This window comes from Crinia signifera, chromosome 3 (genome assembly GCF_055691185.1).
Source record: "Crinia signifera chromosome 3, ASM5569118v1, whole genome shotgun sequence".
Taxonomy (NCBI): Eukaryota; Metazoa; Chordata; class Amphibia; order Anura; family Myobatrachidae; genus Crinia; species Crinia signifera.
In genome coordinates this window covers 168,438,078-168,455,514 of record NC_139219.1, presented here as the reverse complement: position 1 = coordinate 168,455,514, position 17,437 = coordinate 168,438,078, and the positions used below count along the sequence as shown (strand labels likewise).

At 40.4% G+C, this 17,437-nt stretch overlaps 1 protein-coding gene across 2 annotated transcripts in view; it reads left to right on the top strand.

Annotated features, from left to right (window-relative positions):
* Window positions 1–16,993, top strand: part of FIG4 (FIG4 phosphoinositide 5-phosphatase) — a 330,801-nt gene extending 313,808 nt beyond the window's left edge. For both annotated transcript variants that reach the window (XM_083176914.1, XM_083176913.1), the window contains exon 24: window positions 16,674–16,993. In XM_083176914.1, coding sequence (XP_083033040.1) covers window positions 16,674–16,851 — 178 coding nt within the window. In that variant the 3' untranslated portion in view covers window positions 16,852–16,993. The remainder of the gene's footprint in view (window positions 1–16,673) is intronic.
* Window positions 16,994–17,437: the final 444 nt, after the last annotated feature.

Below are 17,437 nucleotides of genomic sequence, written 5' to 3'. Positions count from 1 at the left end.
AGTCAAAGTGTAATATAGCTTTCGTTTGAAAAAGAGGGAGTGGATCCTTAGTAGATATATATATATATTAGTGCTGGGCACGTTAACGCGTTAATATTGCGTTAACGCGCCAGCACATTAACTGCGATTAAAATATTTAACGCAGTTAATGCGGGGGGGTGCACGAAGTAAACGGGGCTGACAGGCACAGGAAAGGAATGGGAGATGGGGCTGCGCCGCACGGGTGCAGAGCGCCCCTCCAAATATGGCCACCGCTGTGTAGGAGACAGACGCTAGAGGTGCTCCTTTACCTCTAGCGTCTGTCAGGGAAGTTTAGAGTGCACACACAGCGCTACCCGGAAGTGCAGATTCCGGGAGCGCTGTGGACCTGCAACCCCTGGCATGGAGCAAGAAAACACCCCCTGGCATGGAGCAAGTAAACACCCCCTGGCATGGAGCAAGAGAACACCCCCTGGCATGGAGCAAGTAAACACCCCCTGGCATGGAGCAAGTGAACACCCCCTGGCATGGAGCAAGAAAACACCCCCTGGCAACGAGCAAGAAACCCCACACCTGGCAATGAGCAAGAAACCCCCCACCTGCCAACAAGCAAGAAACGCCCCCCCCCCCCCCTGGCAATGAGCAAGTAAACCCCCCTGGCAACGAGCAAGTAAACCTCCCTGGCAACAAGCAAGTAACCCTTCCCTAGCAACAAGCAGGGAACCCACTATGGCAACATGCATGTAATCCCACCTGGCAACGAGCACGGAACCCCTGGCAACAATATTTTAGGTAAGAGGCGCTTATGTGCCTATCAGTGCGATTAATCGCAGTTAATCGCAAAAATTTCATGCGATTAATCGCGATTAAAAATTTTAATCGTTGCCCACCACTAATATATATATATTTATATATATATATATATATATATATATATATATATATATATATATATTCACCAAAAGACTAAAGTGGACATTAATAGGAGAACTAAATTTGTAGTCAAATAAAATAATAATTTATTCAGCAACTGTAACAGATAAATAAAATTGTCAGTTTTTCCAGAGAATTTGATTTCTGATCCAACGCCTGAATGATTTCAATTCATAAAGGAGACCCTACGCTTTCGTCCTGAGTGGACTTCATTAGGGGTAGCTGGGATCTAGATGGTGATATAATCATGCCTGAAATCAATATATTTCTTTATTTAAAGTTATAGACTGAGTTTTGTACAGTGTTTTCAATATTCTAAAGAGCGGGAAGAACATGATATTGAAGGATCATACTTGTAGAAAAAAGAAAATTACTATGGAGGATGAGGATGAGGAGAAGATGTAAGGGTGGACCTTTTCTATAAAGGTGTGGATACGGTGGAGTTGATATAAAAAGAGTTTCACATACAGTACCTATTAGCATGAAGAATAGGTTTTTCTCAAAACCAGAGAGAATAAATGATGGTCTAAAGAGCAATATGTGGCATATGATGCCGTAAAAATAGATAAAAATGTTCCGAAGGATAAAGATAAAAAAACTCTAATAAACTCAGGGGCAAGGGACTTAGTAATTATTAAGGACCTATCTTTAAGTCTTTATAGCAAAATTGCATTATTGGGTTTATAATTGTTAGAGGACTACTTCATAGAAATTCTTAGGCTAAAGGTCTGGGGATAAAATAACATAATCCATTTTGGTGGTATATAACTTAATGACATTCAGTGGTATAAAACTTAGTAACATAATTCATTTTTGTGTTACTTAATTTTCAATTGATATTGACAACATTAATCTATTTCCATTCATAGTTGTAGTTTAGTACATATTGATTCATAGACCATGCGAAGATATTGTGATTCATTTTAAGGTACAGCATAGTTCATACCATAATACATATTATACATCTTATTTTAAATTACATATATTGAATAGTCCCATACCTAATGTTGGAACATGGGTATAAACTAAAAATTTAGGAGAATTCCTCCAGATAGCTTGTACCCAGCGGTATATTCTAAAAATAATAAATTGCATACTATAGTAGGCATATGCTTTACAGTACAGGGAATAGAGAGTAGGTTCAATAACTTTTCAACAGTCCATAAAATAAACATGTATAAGACAGAAATGGTACAATGGGTTCAGTAGTATTACACAGATAATAATGAAAAGTATTCAAAAAAAGGCTCTAGTGATGCATAACAATATCCTTTGAGATGCTAATAATAGTGCCAATGAAGATATTGCTGAAGAACAAGGTTAAAAACGTATGTGGTCATTATTCCGGGAACGCTGTGCTTTCCACCTTGCGTTCCATTCAGACATTCCAGTTCCGGCCAGATGCGACAGTGTATGAGACGTTAAGCGTTCCACCTTGCGTCTCATAGTGATATCTGGCCTCTATGTTACTGGCGTATGGGGATACAGTGATAAATAGATATAAGGGGTGCTTCTGGGTTTGAAAGGGGGAGTGACCTGGATTCCCCAATTGGTGAGCATATAAGGTCCACATGGTGTCATAGATAGTTACACACTGGAGAAGGCAGGAGAGGGGGTCTTGACAAAGGTCTAAGTATAGACCGAAATGCTGACTACTAACCCACTGTCATGTAACAAATTTCTGTTGTGGTATGTATAAAAAGGACATCATAGAATTAGAAAGAAGAGCAACAAAGCTTATTAGGGGAGTGGAGAATTTAAGCTACGAGGAAAGATGAAGCAATCTGGGACTATTTACACTAGAGAAGAGACATTTAAGGGTGGACATGCTCAATATGTACAAATACATTAGAGGCCAATATAAGGAACTGTCAAACACCCTTTTTTCTGCTAGACAGGAATCTAGGACGAGAGGGCATAAGTTTAGATTAGAAGAAAAAAGATTTTGTTCATCTAGAAGAAAAAACTTCTTTACAGTCAGAACAGTTCAACTTAGGAACTTCTTCCTGAAGAAGTGGTGTCAGCAGACACTATGGGGGAAATTTACTAATTTGAATTCGTAAAAAATAGGTGTATTCGTAGGCAGAAATACACCTATTTTTTACACATTCGTATTTTCGGGATTTACTATCCCGAAAATACGGCAATTCGTATTCCTAAAGATGGCGCATTCGTATTTGTATTTACAAATACGAATGTCTACACCATCGATAGAATATGACAGAATTCACCATTGAAAAGAATGGTGGTTCCTGATTTACTAAGCGGCCATATTGAAAATACGGCCGCTAATTGGCGCGAAACGGCCACGAAAATATTGCAGAAAAATACACCTTATTTTCCTGTCGTATTTGCTTTAAGCCTGCACGGACCAGTCAGATCCGTGCAGGCTGCAGTGTAAAAAAAAATGGAAAATTAAATAAATAAATGAAAAAAATGGCCTGGGGTCCCCCCCACAGCCGCAACCAGCACCAGGGCCGGTAATTAAAAATCAGGGAACCCGACAAATAGGGGCTCCCCGATTTTTAACAACCAGCCACAGGCTCCAGGTCTGGGGCTGGTTCCCAAAATACGGGGGACAAAATGAGTAGGGGTCCTCCGTATTTTAAGAACCAGCCCCAGGCCAAATCAGCCAGCAGGGTAATGCCACAGCCTGGGGGAGACTTTTTATACAAGTCCCCGCGGTCAAATCATTCATCCCTACTAACCATTCAGCCTGGCCAGGGGCCCTGGGGGAGTGGGTACCCCCCCAATAAAGGGATCCCCCCCTCCAGGACTTACCTGACCAGGCTGAAGCCTGGTGCTGTCCCCGGTGACCCTGGGCTGTGGTCACCGGGCTGATAAGATGGTGTAAAAAAAAGAATAAACTTGTTTAAAACTGTGGAACTATGAGTCCCAGCAAGCCTCCCCCGCAAGCTGGGACTTGGAGAACCACAAGTCCCAGCCTGCGGGGCATTAAAGGGCCCGCTGGGTCTTGTAGTTCCACAGTAATAAAAATAGTTAAATAAACACACACTGACACATAACATGGAGCCTGGGGCTGGTTGTATTCCAGTGTCCCGGCACTCACCAACCCGCTGATTTCGGACTAAATCTACTTGCTCCGGTGCCCCCTTGGGCTGTAGGTTCGGACAGTGGCGGCTTTTGACAGTGCAGCGTGAGAGGTTGCTGAGACGGGAAATGGAGGAGCATGTGATCCCATAATTCATCTGCCTGTTCCGGTTTCACCTTGGGATGGCAAGCTGATATATTTTAACCCCGATGTATGTGAGCATATGTTTCCAGTAAACAAAGTGTGTTTTTGCTTACGTTGCGCTTCTCTCTTTTTTGTTTGCAAGTGCACTTTGGGACCGTGGTAAAGTCCAGGAGCAAGCAGCACACTACGGGGGGACATATACATTTATCTCTTGTACTAAGAGGTTTTTGGGCAGCGGTATTGTGTTTATATAGCTATATGGTATCTACTATTTGCACAGAGATGGAATGTTTCCATTAAAATATCTACAGAGAAGGGAATATTTTCAAACTCCTTTGAAGAAATGTAGTTAGTAGAGAGAAACAAAATACACCCTTTCTGATAGCTTTGTGTATGTGTTATTGTTTGCCAATAAATGTAATGGTATTTTGAATTAAAGTTAACATATTGGAAATGTGCTACCTCTTGGCATTTATGTACGACAGGTTGCGAACATACAGTACAATAGGATACAAAGGGGTAAAAAAAATGTTTTCACTTTTGAAGATGTGATGTCGCCCATAGTAACCAATCAAGTAGAATCTGATTGGTTGCTATGGGCAACATCTCATTTTCAATAGAACTCCCATTGTAGTAAATGTACTCTTTGTGTCCTATGTTCACAACCTGTCGTACATGTATGTCAAGAGGTAGCTAATTTCCACTATGTTAACTTTAATTCAAAATACCATTACATTCATTGGCAAACAATAACACATAATCAGAAAGGGTGTTTTTTTGTTTTGTTTTTATAAATACCTAAGTGGTTAATTGGTATACATTTACAATAAGTGGTACTTAGACACATAAGTAGGTACTGTATTAATTATAAACAAACATAGTGGTGATGGGTAAACAGTTACAGGTTAAAAAAAAAATGTGAAAACGTGATCAATTTCCTAGTGGAGAGTACAGAAAAACTGTGCTTACCTCGGAGTAAATAACATTGTTTTGTATTACGTAGCTTATTGTGTAATGTTCGTAGTACTTGTCTAGCATTAAGCATCATTCAATCTCTGTAACATTTGTTATAATTGTACTTGTGACTACATTTAACCGGGATGAAATCCCATTATTTTGAATAGAGCTGAGCTTTTAGTAATTACAGCCATGTAACCTAGTTGCATTTATTGCTAACTGTGGAAATAAATGTATATTTTGTAGTTGTTTTCCTTCCTTCCTGTTCAATATACCTGCTACTGCTCCAACACACTTAGCAATGAATAACAAGGATTCACGTGCATAGTTACACTGAACAGATCCCACTCATTCAAGTTAGCAGATAGCAACAAACCTTATGGGAAATGTGTGGGTGGAACTTTGGAACTCACACAAATTAACACTTTTGAGAACCGTTCCTTTTATCAGAATTAACAAATAGTATATAACACAGTACATTAAAAAGATTTACAGTAATTTGATATGCTACAAAAATATCTGGTGTTTTGGAAGTCATTCCAAGCAGTTGGATCAAAGCACAATTCAATACAATCATTGTCTGACATCACCTTATTAAGAAATAATTGTCTTGTTGGTTAATGTTAAATGGATAAGAAGCTAATCATAGTGTAATACTTATTTAAAACATAATAGATTTATATCACCCATGCACATACAGAGGGTGAAGCAAGCTACAGAGGTGAGTGGCAGCATGATGTACTATACAAGTAGGTACTTGCATGCTATTTCTGGACCAATATGTCCAGAAATAGCATGCAATGTTATCGCATCATCTATGATATCGCATCATCTATACTGATCAATCTAGACCAGTGGTTCTCAAACTGTGGATCCTGACCCCAAAGTGGGTCCCGACCTTCTCAGCGAGGGGTCGCGACTCCATGTTGCTGACCATCAGGCTGATCACTTTTTTAATCTCAGTCAGTGATTCAAGGAGTCTGAAAAATCTGTTGAATTGGCTGTTATTTTAGACTCTTCACATAATTTTGTGCCTCCACAATGCTGCAATGTATGTGCTGTCTGCTGACTACACGTGTGATGTGATGACCTTCTGCAGTGACTTGCTGGGGTCCTGTAATTATTTTTATTGTTTAATGGGGTCCCAGAGCAAAATAGTTTGAGGACCCTTGATCTAGACAATGGTGGATAGCAGTGATATAAATAGTAGCTTTTGTGGAGCAGAGTTTTGAGACTTGCACCATGGGCTTCTGGATGGCTGAAGATAGTGGCATTACCAATATTATTAGCAAGTACCCTCAACCAGTCTGCAGATTACCCCAGGGGTACAAGTAACCCAGGTTGATAACTGCTGCTCCAGAGGACAACAGGTTTGGTTAAACCAAGTCCTGATGCAGTTTTCTAGCAGAATTTTTCAAAACACCCTTCTTACTTTCCCCATTCTGGATATATAGAAAATAAAGCAGGTATACAAAAATATAATATAATTTAACACAGCGAAGCAGAATACAGGACAGCAGGTGCTACTCAGTGTCATCTATAATATGTGGGTATGTCAGTGGGTCATGATACGATTAGGAAAATGCGGTCAGGCCTTGCAGAGTAGAGGGTGAGTGACTGGTGTCAGGCAGAAATAACACAAATGCAGGTGTAGAGTTGGTAAAAAAAAACAGTGATGGCAGTGGCGCACTCTTAAACACCCTCTTCCCGTGGTAAATTTCCCACTGGGGGTGACACTTATTGAATGGGGGGGGGGGGGGGGGGGGGGCGATGACATGCCAGAATCACTTGCATGTGAGCCCTGCTAGCCCGATAGACAGATGATGCCAAGTAATTCTTTTTTTTTGTTTTTTAAATGACACATTATTTGGTTTTGTAACTGGTAGAGGATGGGGCAATGGTCAGTACATTGTGATGGTAGTGGAGGGGGTGAGGTGCTGCTTTGGCAGTAGGGAGACCCTTACATATAGAGGGAAGTGGGATAACGTATTACATTATGCTGTGTCTAAGGGCAGTCTGGACACAAAGGGGTCAATTTACTAAGTTCTATTGAAGGTGGGATGGGTACTTATGTACTAACTGGGCTGTCGATTTTGAAATCGGGTCCATCGCATCACATCGCATCCGACCATATCGCATGCGATGCGATGGACCCGATTTTTCCATAGGATTCAATGTTAAAATGGACTGAGTCCATTTTAACATTGAATTCAATGGGAAAAGGGGTCCTTTTCATACCCCTACTATCCAAGTGGGCATGGAGTTGGATATAAACCTGTGGCGAGCGTAGCGAGCCCCGCGAGGGGACACAGAATACCGTCCCCTCGCGGGGCACGCTTCGCTCGCCACGCTTCGGGCTCGGTGGCTCGATACGCTCGCCACAGGTTTATATCAAACTCCATGCCCACTTGGATAGTAGGGGTATGAAAAGGACCCCTTTTTCCCATTGAATTCCATGTTAAAATGGACTCAGTCCATTTTAACATTGAATCCTATGGAAAAATCGGGTCATCGCATCGCATGCGATATGGTCGTATGCGATGTGATGCGATATCGCATCGCATCTGATTGTATGCCTTAAGTAAAGGCATACAATCAAAAAATCGGCAGCCCAGATAATACATAAGTACCGTGGGGTGTTGCCCGTAGCAAACAATCTGAAGATCTGTTTGGTTTCTTTGGTCAAAATCCCATTAATAGAACTCTCATCTTAGTAAATTTATCCCATCGATGGAGAGTCAGGGCTCAATCTCAATGGTTATATAATAGATACCAATATGTCATCATACATCATTGATGCAGTCACACATAAACAGCTCTTCTTGGCACGCCAGGTCACGTGAGAATCTTCTAGCATGAGGCATCTTTGCCTTTTTTTTTTGCCAATAAATTAATCTTCACATGCACAAGGGGACTGTGCTGATTAATTTGAGATCTGACAATTGCATATCTGTATGTGACTGAGTCTCTGAATTTGTATAGGAAATGCTACAATGTAGCATCAACAGCAAATAAATCAGCTTCCTTTATGCGTCCTAGTGGCATTGCATTGCAATTAAGTCTAATGCCGTTTTCAGACCACAAATGCCAGGTCGCACCCGGGATTAGTACACAGGTTCGTCCCAGGAGTGACCTGGCATTTGTGGTCTGAAAGCTCTGGGGGCAGGGCTGAGTGGTGGCGCATCGGGGGGACGGGGAGGAGGCGGCACTTGAAACTAATAGTGCTGTCTCCTCCATACTTTGATATACTGTATAATATAATTTGCCTTCTTTTTTTTCTTTTATTTTACAAAGTGCAGACATATTATGCTGGACTGTACATTGAGGGACCCATGATATAACCATATTACATAGCAAATAGCAAACAGGAGGAGGCACTATAAACCTCTGGTATGTAAGAATTATATTAGATTGTGACAGAATGCCATGTGGAAATTATTCGGTAGCAACATTACTGGCCTTCAGTAATAAAGCAGACTTTGGCATAAGGTATTTCTGCTCAGCTGCAAGTAGTGTTGTACAATTTGAATCAGGAGATACTGCAAAAAGCAGATCCAATCTTACTGTATGAAGAAATCTTAAATGTAAGCAACCAGCATCCATATTAGTCTTTCACTATTCATCATAACTCTGCTGGATCTTGAGGCGACTTCAGCTCTTGTTACTATTATATGTATAAATTATTAACTACTTTTTAATCATTTGCACACGGTTCTCATGATTTTTTTTTTATTAAACATATTAATCAAATGTTCCCTTTGAAAAATACTGTAGTCTACAATACTCTGGGACATTCAACTCTTATGAAGCTAGGTACATACCCAAAAGATAAGAGGAACACTGCACAAATGTTCTTTCCGTTGGAACAATCTAGAGAACATCTGACTTCCTATACTGTGTATGTATGACATTTAATTATTGTTCCTATATAATCAATACTTTTCAGGAGGGATATACACGCTGCATGACATCTTCTCGCCGGGATCATATATGATACAAATAAAACCAACAACATCATTATTTCGGGGCAATACAATTCTCTGCATTGTGCAGTAATGGTGCATACACACTGTACAATTTTTTGGACCACTTTTGTTGAAAGACATTTCCATTGAACCCAGTGTCCTGGGCGAAAGATGTTGACGAATATTTTGATGACAGACGACCAACAAATGATTATGCGCATACCCGCCAGTTATTCATCAAGCATGCAGCTCAATTTGGTTATCTTTTTTTTTTTAAAAGAGCCTATAAACTGTAGCTAGATCTTTCGTCTTTCGTCTTTCGTCTGTCGTCAACATCTTTCATCCAGGACACTGGGTTCAAGGGAAATATCTTTCAACGAAATTGGTCAAAAAATTGTACAGTGTGTATGCACCTTTAGATTCTCACAAGGGTATCTTTGTGTACCATAGTAACCCTTTAAGTGCCAACTTCTCTGAGAGATGTGCAAAATATCTATTGAAAATGCCAGCATTGCTCACATTTGTTATATAAATTCAAATAAAAGATGTTGTGTAACAGAAGATTATATTTCCTATAAAAGGAAAACATTACATGTAAAATGGTGATCATGTTGATGACGCCTGATTGTATGACAGGCCAGCCGAGCCCCCCAAAGTGACTTGCTGCATCTCCTCTACAGCCTCCTCAATTAGAGGAGAAATAAAGTCAGCAGGTATACACCACTGACTCCATTCACTTCCACTCACTACTCATAGGTGGTTGCTGCAGCATGGGCTGGAGGCGGAGCATTAGAAGGCCGGCTTGGCTGTGAAGTTCCCCCATTGCACCTCCATAGTCTTTTCAGAATTGTGTGGAGGAATCAGTATAGGGACAGGAGACATATTTGAGTAGGGGTGGGCCCTAGTTTGGTTGCCCATCTTCTATACAAAAATGTGTGATGTTGAGGAACACTAGATCCCAATAATTTCACGATTTCTTCAGCAGTCCATCTACAAATGCAATATCTTTGCTTTCCAAAGAAGTATGGCAAATGACATGTGCAGTGCCAAGCGTCTATTGTACGCAAATGTATTTTAGTCCACCATAATACACTGAGCATGACTGGTTTACTTTATATTATATGAAGTAGAATGACAATATTCTCCAAAAGCATCTGGTTCTCCTCCCTCTTCTTCCACAGCTCTCTTAGGCAGGTATTCAATGCTGGGAATTGGGGGAGGCAGCGAATCCTGTGTAGGATTCGCTGCACTTTCTCCCCAATTCTCCATGTAGGGCGATTCGCCGGGCTGCCGCCCGTCCGCCCTATTCAACACTCCAGGGGCTCTCCGCCCCTGGGTGCGAATTTGCTGAGAATGGGAAGACAGGGCGGAGGGCGGGCGGCGAATGTAACAGGGCGGAGGGCAGGAGGCGATTGAGCCAGGGAGCAGGGCAGGAGTACAGAGCTCAACTCCCTCCCGCCCTTGTACTGTTTTGCTCACCTCTGCCTATGCTCCTCAGCCGGGGGAAAGCACCCTGGACAGGGCGGAGGGGGGGCGGCGAATGCCGCCGGGTAGCTGAGGGACGGCTGCAGGCAGGGAGATGGAAGCCTCCCTGCCTGCGCCGGACAGGGGGTGAAGGAGGGCTGTGGGGGACACAGGGAGAGCCCCCCAGAGCTGGCAGGGGGCTGTGTTACGAAGCCGCTACACACTGGTCCCGATCGTGCATGTGTAATGATCGGGATCAGTGTGCAGTGAATATATGAATATTAATGAGCGGCTCCCGGCTCGGCCCCCTGCTGGTGAATGTGTAAAAAAATATATATATATTGTTTAAAAAAATAATAATAATTTAAATATATTCATGTGCTCCAAAAATAAAAATAAAAAACACTTTATTTTCAAAGATCACATTCCAGTTCTCCAGAAAAAGATGACGAATGTAAAATGGAGAATCCGGGGAAAATCACTGGAGAAAGCAGTTCTCCACTTCAGCATTGAATACACTCTCGGCGAATTCCACTAAAAACCCCATTGAAAACCACTGGCGAATCGCGGAGAATCACAAACAGAGAATCGCCAGACATTCGCTCTTCATTTGCAGAGAATTGTGTCCATTAAATAGGGCGAATTGTTTTTCCTGTGAGAAAATTCCCTGTAAACCCGGGGAATTGCCTGATTCCCCAGAAAATATTGAGAATCAGAGGCATTGAATACTGGCCTTAGTCAGTAGCTCTTCTCCTCTAGAATGCAAAGCCATGGCTTCCCATTACATCACTAGATCTGGTTTATTAATGCTGGAATCTGAAAAGGGAATTTATGTTTTTTATTGTTTAATTTTATTACTTATAGGTTCAGTTAGATTAACATGATATTGTAGGGCCAATTGGGCTTTTAGAACAGCTTAGCCTAGGGCCCTGTATGGTAGCTGGCTCTGCCCTAAAAAACATTAATTGGTGCAGAATAAATGCTTTGGGATTAGACATAAAGGTGATATTATATTACAGTGAACAACATGTCTACAGTCAGATTCTGTTTAGGTAAAAAATAATGCAGGATACTTATAATCCTAAATGATTCACTCACTTTCTCGCACCATTGTTTTATACTTTGTATATTACAACTTGGTTTATGCAAAGTAGGTAAGGCAGGAACAACAAAATTATAATGTTTTTGTAGGAGCAAAGTTTGACCAGGATTATGTCATTTCCTTTCACCAATGTATGAAATTATACTTTTAGTCACTTAGTTGTTAGGCTAGCTGATATAAAAGTAGAAGCAAAGCTTCCTGCTATTACAACACAATTACATTTTAGAAAGAGCAGCACAGTTAATACTAAACATGAATATTGAACAGAGTTCCATTATCGTGAGCAAAATGGATTTGGGCTGTTATGTCAAAGTTGTCATGAATGAAAGCAGGGTGTTTACTATATTTTTACACTGGTTAGACATACAGTGTGTCCAAAAGAAAGACCCAAATCATTCACATTATCAAAAAATGTAATGTTATTATTTTGTTAATGTGCAGTACACTAACATACAATGGTGTTTTTGAAAAAGTAATGCAGGTCTTAAGAATGTTTGATACTTCTGTGCTCTTAAGCATATGAGCACAGGAATGGCTGTTGTATATTTTATTTATAGTATTTAATAATTCATTTCCTGTAATGAACCTGATTTCATCGGGTGCCTATAAAGCCAGCACTGATCAATTCTCAAGCCATGGATGCTTTGAATGCAACTGAGGGCCTGATTCAGATTTGTAAGGAATTGTGCAATTCCGAACAAATGAAATGGAAATACAGCAAAACTTGACTGTAGTTACACGATTCCTGCATTCACATGCGAGATCCAAATACTGCGTCTGAGAATGTAGCCTCTGTTTGCCAATGGTTGTGATTCACAATGTTTGCAGAGGGCGTCAGTCTGTATAAGCTAAAGCTTACTCAAAATGGTCATAGAAGGGTCTTGGAAGTCCGTATCTGTGACCAATACATTTACCGAAAATGGATGACATGCTCTGGTTTTCAAGAACGGTGCCGGTTGTCAATGCTCCACCCCCCAAACATTGCGTCATATCAATCATGCTGCAACTGACGGACTGTGAGTAATATCACAAGACACATAATTGCAAGTGTGCAGATCACTAAATATTGGGACCAGGGGAAAAAAAAGCAGTGCTAATAAAAAATTGTTGAACAAGTGATTGATATAAACTGTTTTTACTTAAATCCTAAATATATAACTAATTACATGCACATACAATAAATAATCATGTCTCACACTTCCAGTAACAATGGATGTAGAGGGCCAGCGATGGAATAGGACAAGGGGAAGGGGTTTGGTTCAGATTGTTTGATGGACAGGTAAGCTGCTGGAGGAAGGAATCTGAAGCAGCATCCCAGTAAATTAATGTAATGAAGTCCTCTCTAGTTTGCGGTATTGTGGTGGAGCTGGTGCCAAGTGGATAAAAAAGGCATGTTTGAAGAATTTCCAAATGGAATAGTATATACCAATACTAATACATCAATTAATCAATTAGCAATCAATCACTTGTTCATATATTAAGAAATAAATGAACAAAATACATAAAAATATATAATAGGAGACAAATGCATATATAATATACCAGAAATAAAACACATTATTCAAGATATCCAAAAATATATGGGTGAAAATGGCCACGAATTCGACAAAGCCAATGCTGGATTTTTTGTTTAGGAAAAAATCAGCACTGAGATTGAAGAAACGTATTTGCCTTAAAAAAAACGGGCGAAAATGAAGGGTTTTTTTCACCTGGCAAAAATGTAGGCCTTGATTGAATATAGACCTACTGTATGTCTCCATAGACCCATATACAGTAACAACACACAAGATAATGAAAATATAATTGTATTTATAACAACAAAAAAACGTCAAATCCATTCATGTGAAATGCTATGCATCTCTTCAGCAAAAAAAGAGGTTTCTTAACCACTTTTCAACCAGGCAGTTTAGCATCCTATGCAGCTTGGGGATATAGCGTACCGTAATGAAAACATGGTAGGAGGTGCCTACAGTAGCTTGTGGCATTACGGAAAGAGTTCAGAAGGGTAGCCGGACATTACTGCACCTGAACTGAGTTCACTGTGTGAAATACTTTGCAAGCGTCTCCTGCAAAATAAAAAAAAAATTCTTTACCGCTTTCCAATCTTGCAGTTTAGCATCCAGTGCAGCTTGGGGACACAGCATACAGTAATCGTAGAAAACAAAGCATGGTCAGAGGTGCCTACAGTAGCTTGTGGCAGTATGGAAAAACTTAAGCAGGTTAGCCGAACGTGAATGCACCCGAACTGAGCTCACAGTGAAATTGTTTCAAAAGTTGTGATGGTCACAAACCGAGTATTGAAATTAACATTGTAAAACATATTCAGCATGGAAATGATAATAGAGCCGATTTCTACGTTACTTTCTTATAAAAAGTGTACACTTTGTGTCCTTTGTATGAACAGAATCCTGAGGATAGGGTGTGGTAACTATAGCTGAACCCACTAAGCCAAGACAGACACTGAGGCAGGTGATGATTACCTGTAATTATATAGTGACGCTCAGTGAATTTTATTGGCTGCAGGTGGCCTAGATGCTGAAATACGATAGTGAAAGTAAATATTTTATTATGTTTATATTCATAATTCCAATTCTAGTGAATTTATAATGCAACATGCAGCCCAGTATCTATTTGGAAGGCAGATGGAAAATGACACTTGGCACTTGTACAGCATGTACAGTACCTGTATATTTACATTTCTAGTTACTGTGCGTAATCTGTATTTAGCGATCCTGAAGCCCAGGCCTTATTTTTAAAGCATGTTATAACTGTGTGTCCCCCAACAAAACTGTGTAATGCATTTAGCATACAGTAAAGTAGTTCTTGCAGTATATTACTGTAGAATATTTTGTTAGAGACCTCACGCATGCGCAATAGTGATTTTCAAAAGCGACATCTGGTGGACGAACATAAGTATTACATTCACCAGCAACTCCATAAGCCAAACTAAACCACAACATGTCACGCTGCAACTTAATATCTGTAAAATGCTGTCCACTATCAAAAGTGGCATATACAGCGGTGTCCTCATACATCTAGCCTCAGTGGCAAATGCAGGATTTTCAGAAGGGGGTTTCCAGAGGGGCGGAGCAAAGCACGGAGATGGACACTTAGGTGACCCAGTATATGCCGGTTCAGTTAAAGTATTATAGATAGACCAAATGTATATAAATATTAATAATAATAATACAACAACAACAAAAAAAATATATATATATACATACATACATACATATACATACATACATACAGGGGCATCAACAGCAGTGCAGACCCCTGGGCATAGCAATGTATTGGGGCCCCTACCGATCCTCCAGCGGTAGTGGTGGGGGAAGCTTTGATGTCCTGTGGGTGGTATTATATCAACCGCTCAGCATGTAGGGCCTGGATCAGTAATTCCACTAATTACCCCTTTCCTGCACAAATGGTGGGAGAAGGGGGCATTGGGCTGAATGAAGGGGCCCTGATACATAACTTCCAGGGTGGTAGAGGATGTTTAATACACAGAGGAGGGGTGTCTAGTGGAGGGGCCTATTATTCATAATTTTCTGGTGGGAGGATAGCTTGCTTGACTGCAGATATCTCCAGTTCCCGGAAATAGATTTATTTGATTTTAATGGAATTAAAAACCAGAGAATCCCACCTACCAAATGGTATTGGGGACTAGGGGATCAGAATTCAGGAGGCAGAGCAATCTGCCCACGAGTATACAATACTACATACCAGGTGTGTGGAGCTAGAGCAGTAACCAGCTGCTGGCAGGCTGATATCTCTGGTTCTGGGAATAGTAGAGACAAGCTGCTAGTATTCCTCAAAGGGAGAGAGTCACAGCTTTTGGAATATAGCCTCAGAAAAACTCTATGTCAGACAGAACCTGAAATATCTGACTGGGAATAACAATTAACAGGCTTGGATGGGGACCACTGCTTTGAAGTCAGATATCTCCGGTTCCCAAGGGCCGATTTTTACAATTCTTATATCCATGGAAAGAGGGGACCCTAAGCTTTCAGCTGAGGGCCCTTAGACTCCTGGAGGGGTTTCTGGATACTCAGAAACCCCCCCTCTGCGTGCTCTACTGAGCCTCAATACGCCATACAGCATGAGCCACCAGGTACCACGCAAAATGGTTATGTTGGGCATCTTTTTTATTCTGAAAAGGCATTTGCCCATGCAGTGTGGCTAGGACACACAAGAAGACTGTGCTGATGAATGTGACTTAGGACACTTCTATTTTGTGCATGACTGAGGCTGTATATGGAGCAGAAGAGAACTTGTATTGGAAAAAAACTACATTACAGCTTACATTTTGTTTCCAGAATTAGAGACTCAGTCGCACACATATATATACAAGTGCATATATCAAATTAATCCTCACAATCTCCTTGTGCATCCTCTTCGCTTTGCGAATAAGACACTTTTTTTGCAAAAAGAAAAGCGCTAATAAAATTCTTGCGTGGCCTAGTGTGCTAAAAAGGGCTGTTCTTCATTGCTACAGCAAAGATGTACAAGGACACATCTGTACGGCTGTTATATGGCTAGCAAAATATTGAGTTTGGTCCTACAGTATATGTCAGTGGATTTTACATCAACTACAGTAGGAAAATAAAATTCAAATATGATGAAGACATCTGTTATATTTTGCTCTTAGCATTACTTTCTTTGAATTTATTTTTGAACCTGGTATGCTATTTAAAGTAAAAGGATTTCACATAAAAAGTAGTTGTTGGTGAATTTTTTCACAGCCATTTTGTTTTGACCTCGTTGTTTTTGTAAGAATTAAAAACTGACACTAGGCGGCGTATCTTCTTATTTTGGTAGAGGTCCAAAGAAGTGGGGACACCATTCACTAGTGCTCCTAAGAGAGTTTCTATAGGTGATAGTAACTTAATAAGAACTGTCCACTGTAGTGGCCTCCATGCATAAAAGGGTTAATAGACAGATGACCAGTCACAATCTTCTGAAGATTTTAATATTTGTTCCAGTTAGTAATATCTTCATATGGTGCTGTCACTGTTTGTTTGTTTGTTTGTTTGTTTGTTTTATCTTCACTGATGCATTTTATGTATGTTTCCTGCAGGGGCTGTATCTCTTCCTTCTCACAGGACAACATATATGAAGTTATTCCTCCGAAGGTAGACAGGAAGTCAGTGGATATATTTCATGCTCACATCCAAGCCGGCAGAGGTATCATGCAGCCACTGGGGAAAGATGATGTGCTAACATACCGAGAATACATAAGAAATCGATACATGTAAATGCTCATTTATGTGAGAATTGAAAGATGAGCTTCAGATTTTATGGTTACCGTGTTATTAGCAAGGAAATCATTTTATTAACAGAAAAAGTTGTCCCATGTTGATGTTATGCTGCTAAATAAATATCGCTTGAATAATTAAATAGCTTTTGTCTTATTAAAATGTGTTATAATAAATGTGTTTATGCCATGATAAATAATAGATTATGAACTAACCATTCCTTCTGCATAAGGCACACAAGCCTTGTTTTGTATTCTCTCACATCTTACAGTACTTTGCATACATAATGTTTGCCAATACTTACATAAGGACAGTACTGTATATAGGTGTCTACTGTATGTGATCAATGGCATATTTATAATAGGTTCAATGTGCGTGGTGCACACAGGCCCCTGAGTCCCACAGGGGCCCACACCGCGCACACTGCACCCATTTTTAATACTTACCCTCCAGAGTCCTGCGGTGAAGGCAGCAGCGCGGCCATAATCACCGGAAAAATGGCCACAACTGCATCAGGGCATGTATTTTATATAATAGGGTGTGCTCAGCCTTTTTCCTGTTTACTAAATATTGCTAAATATCTGTT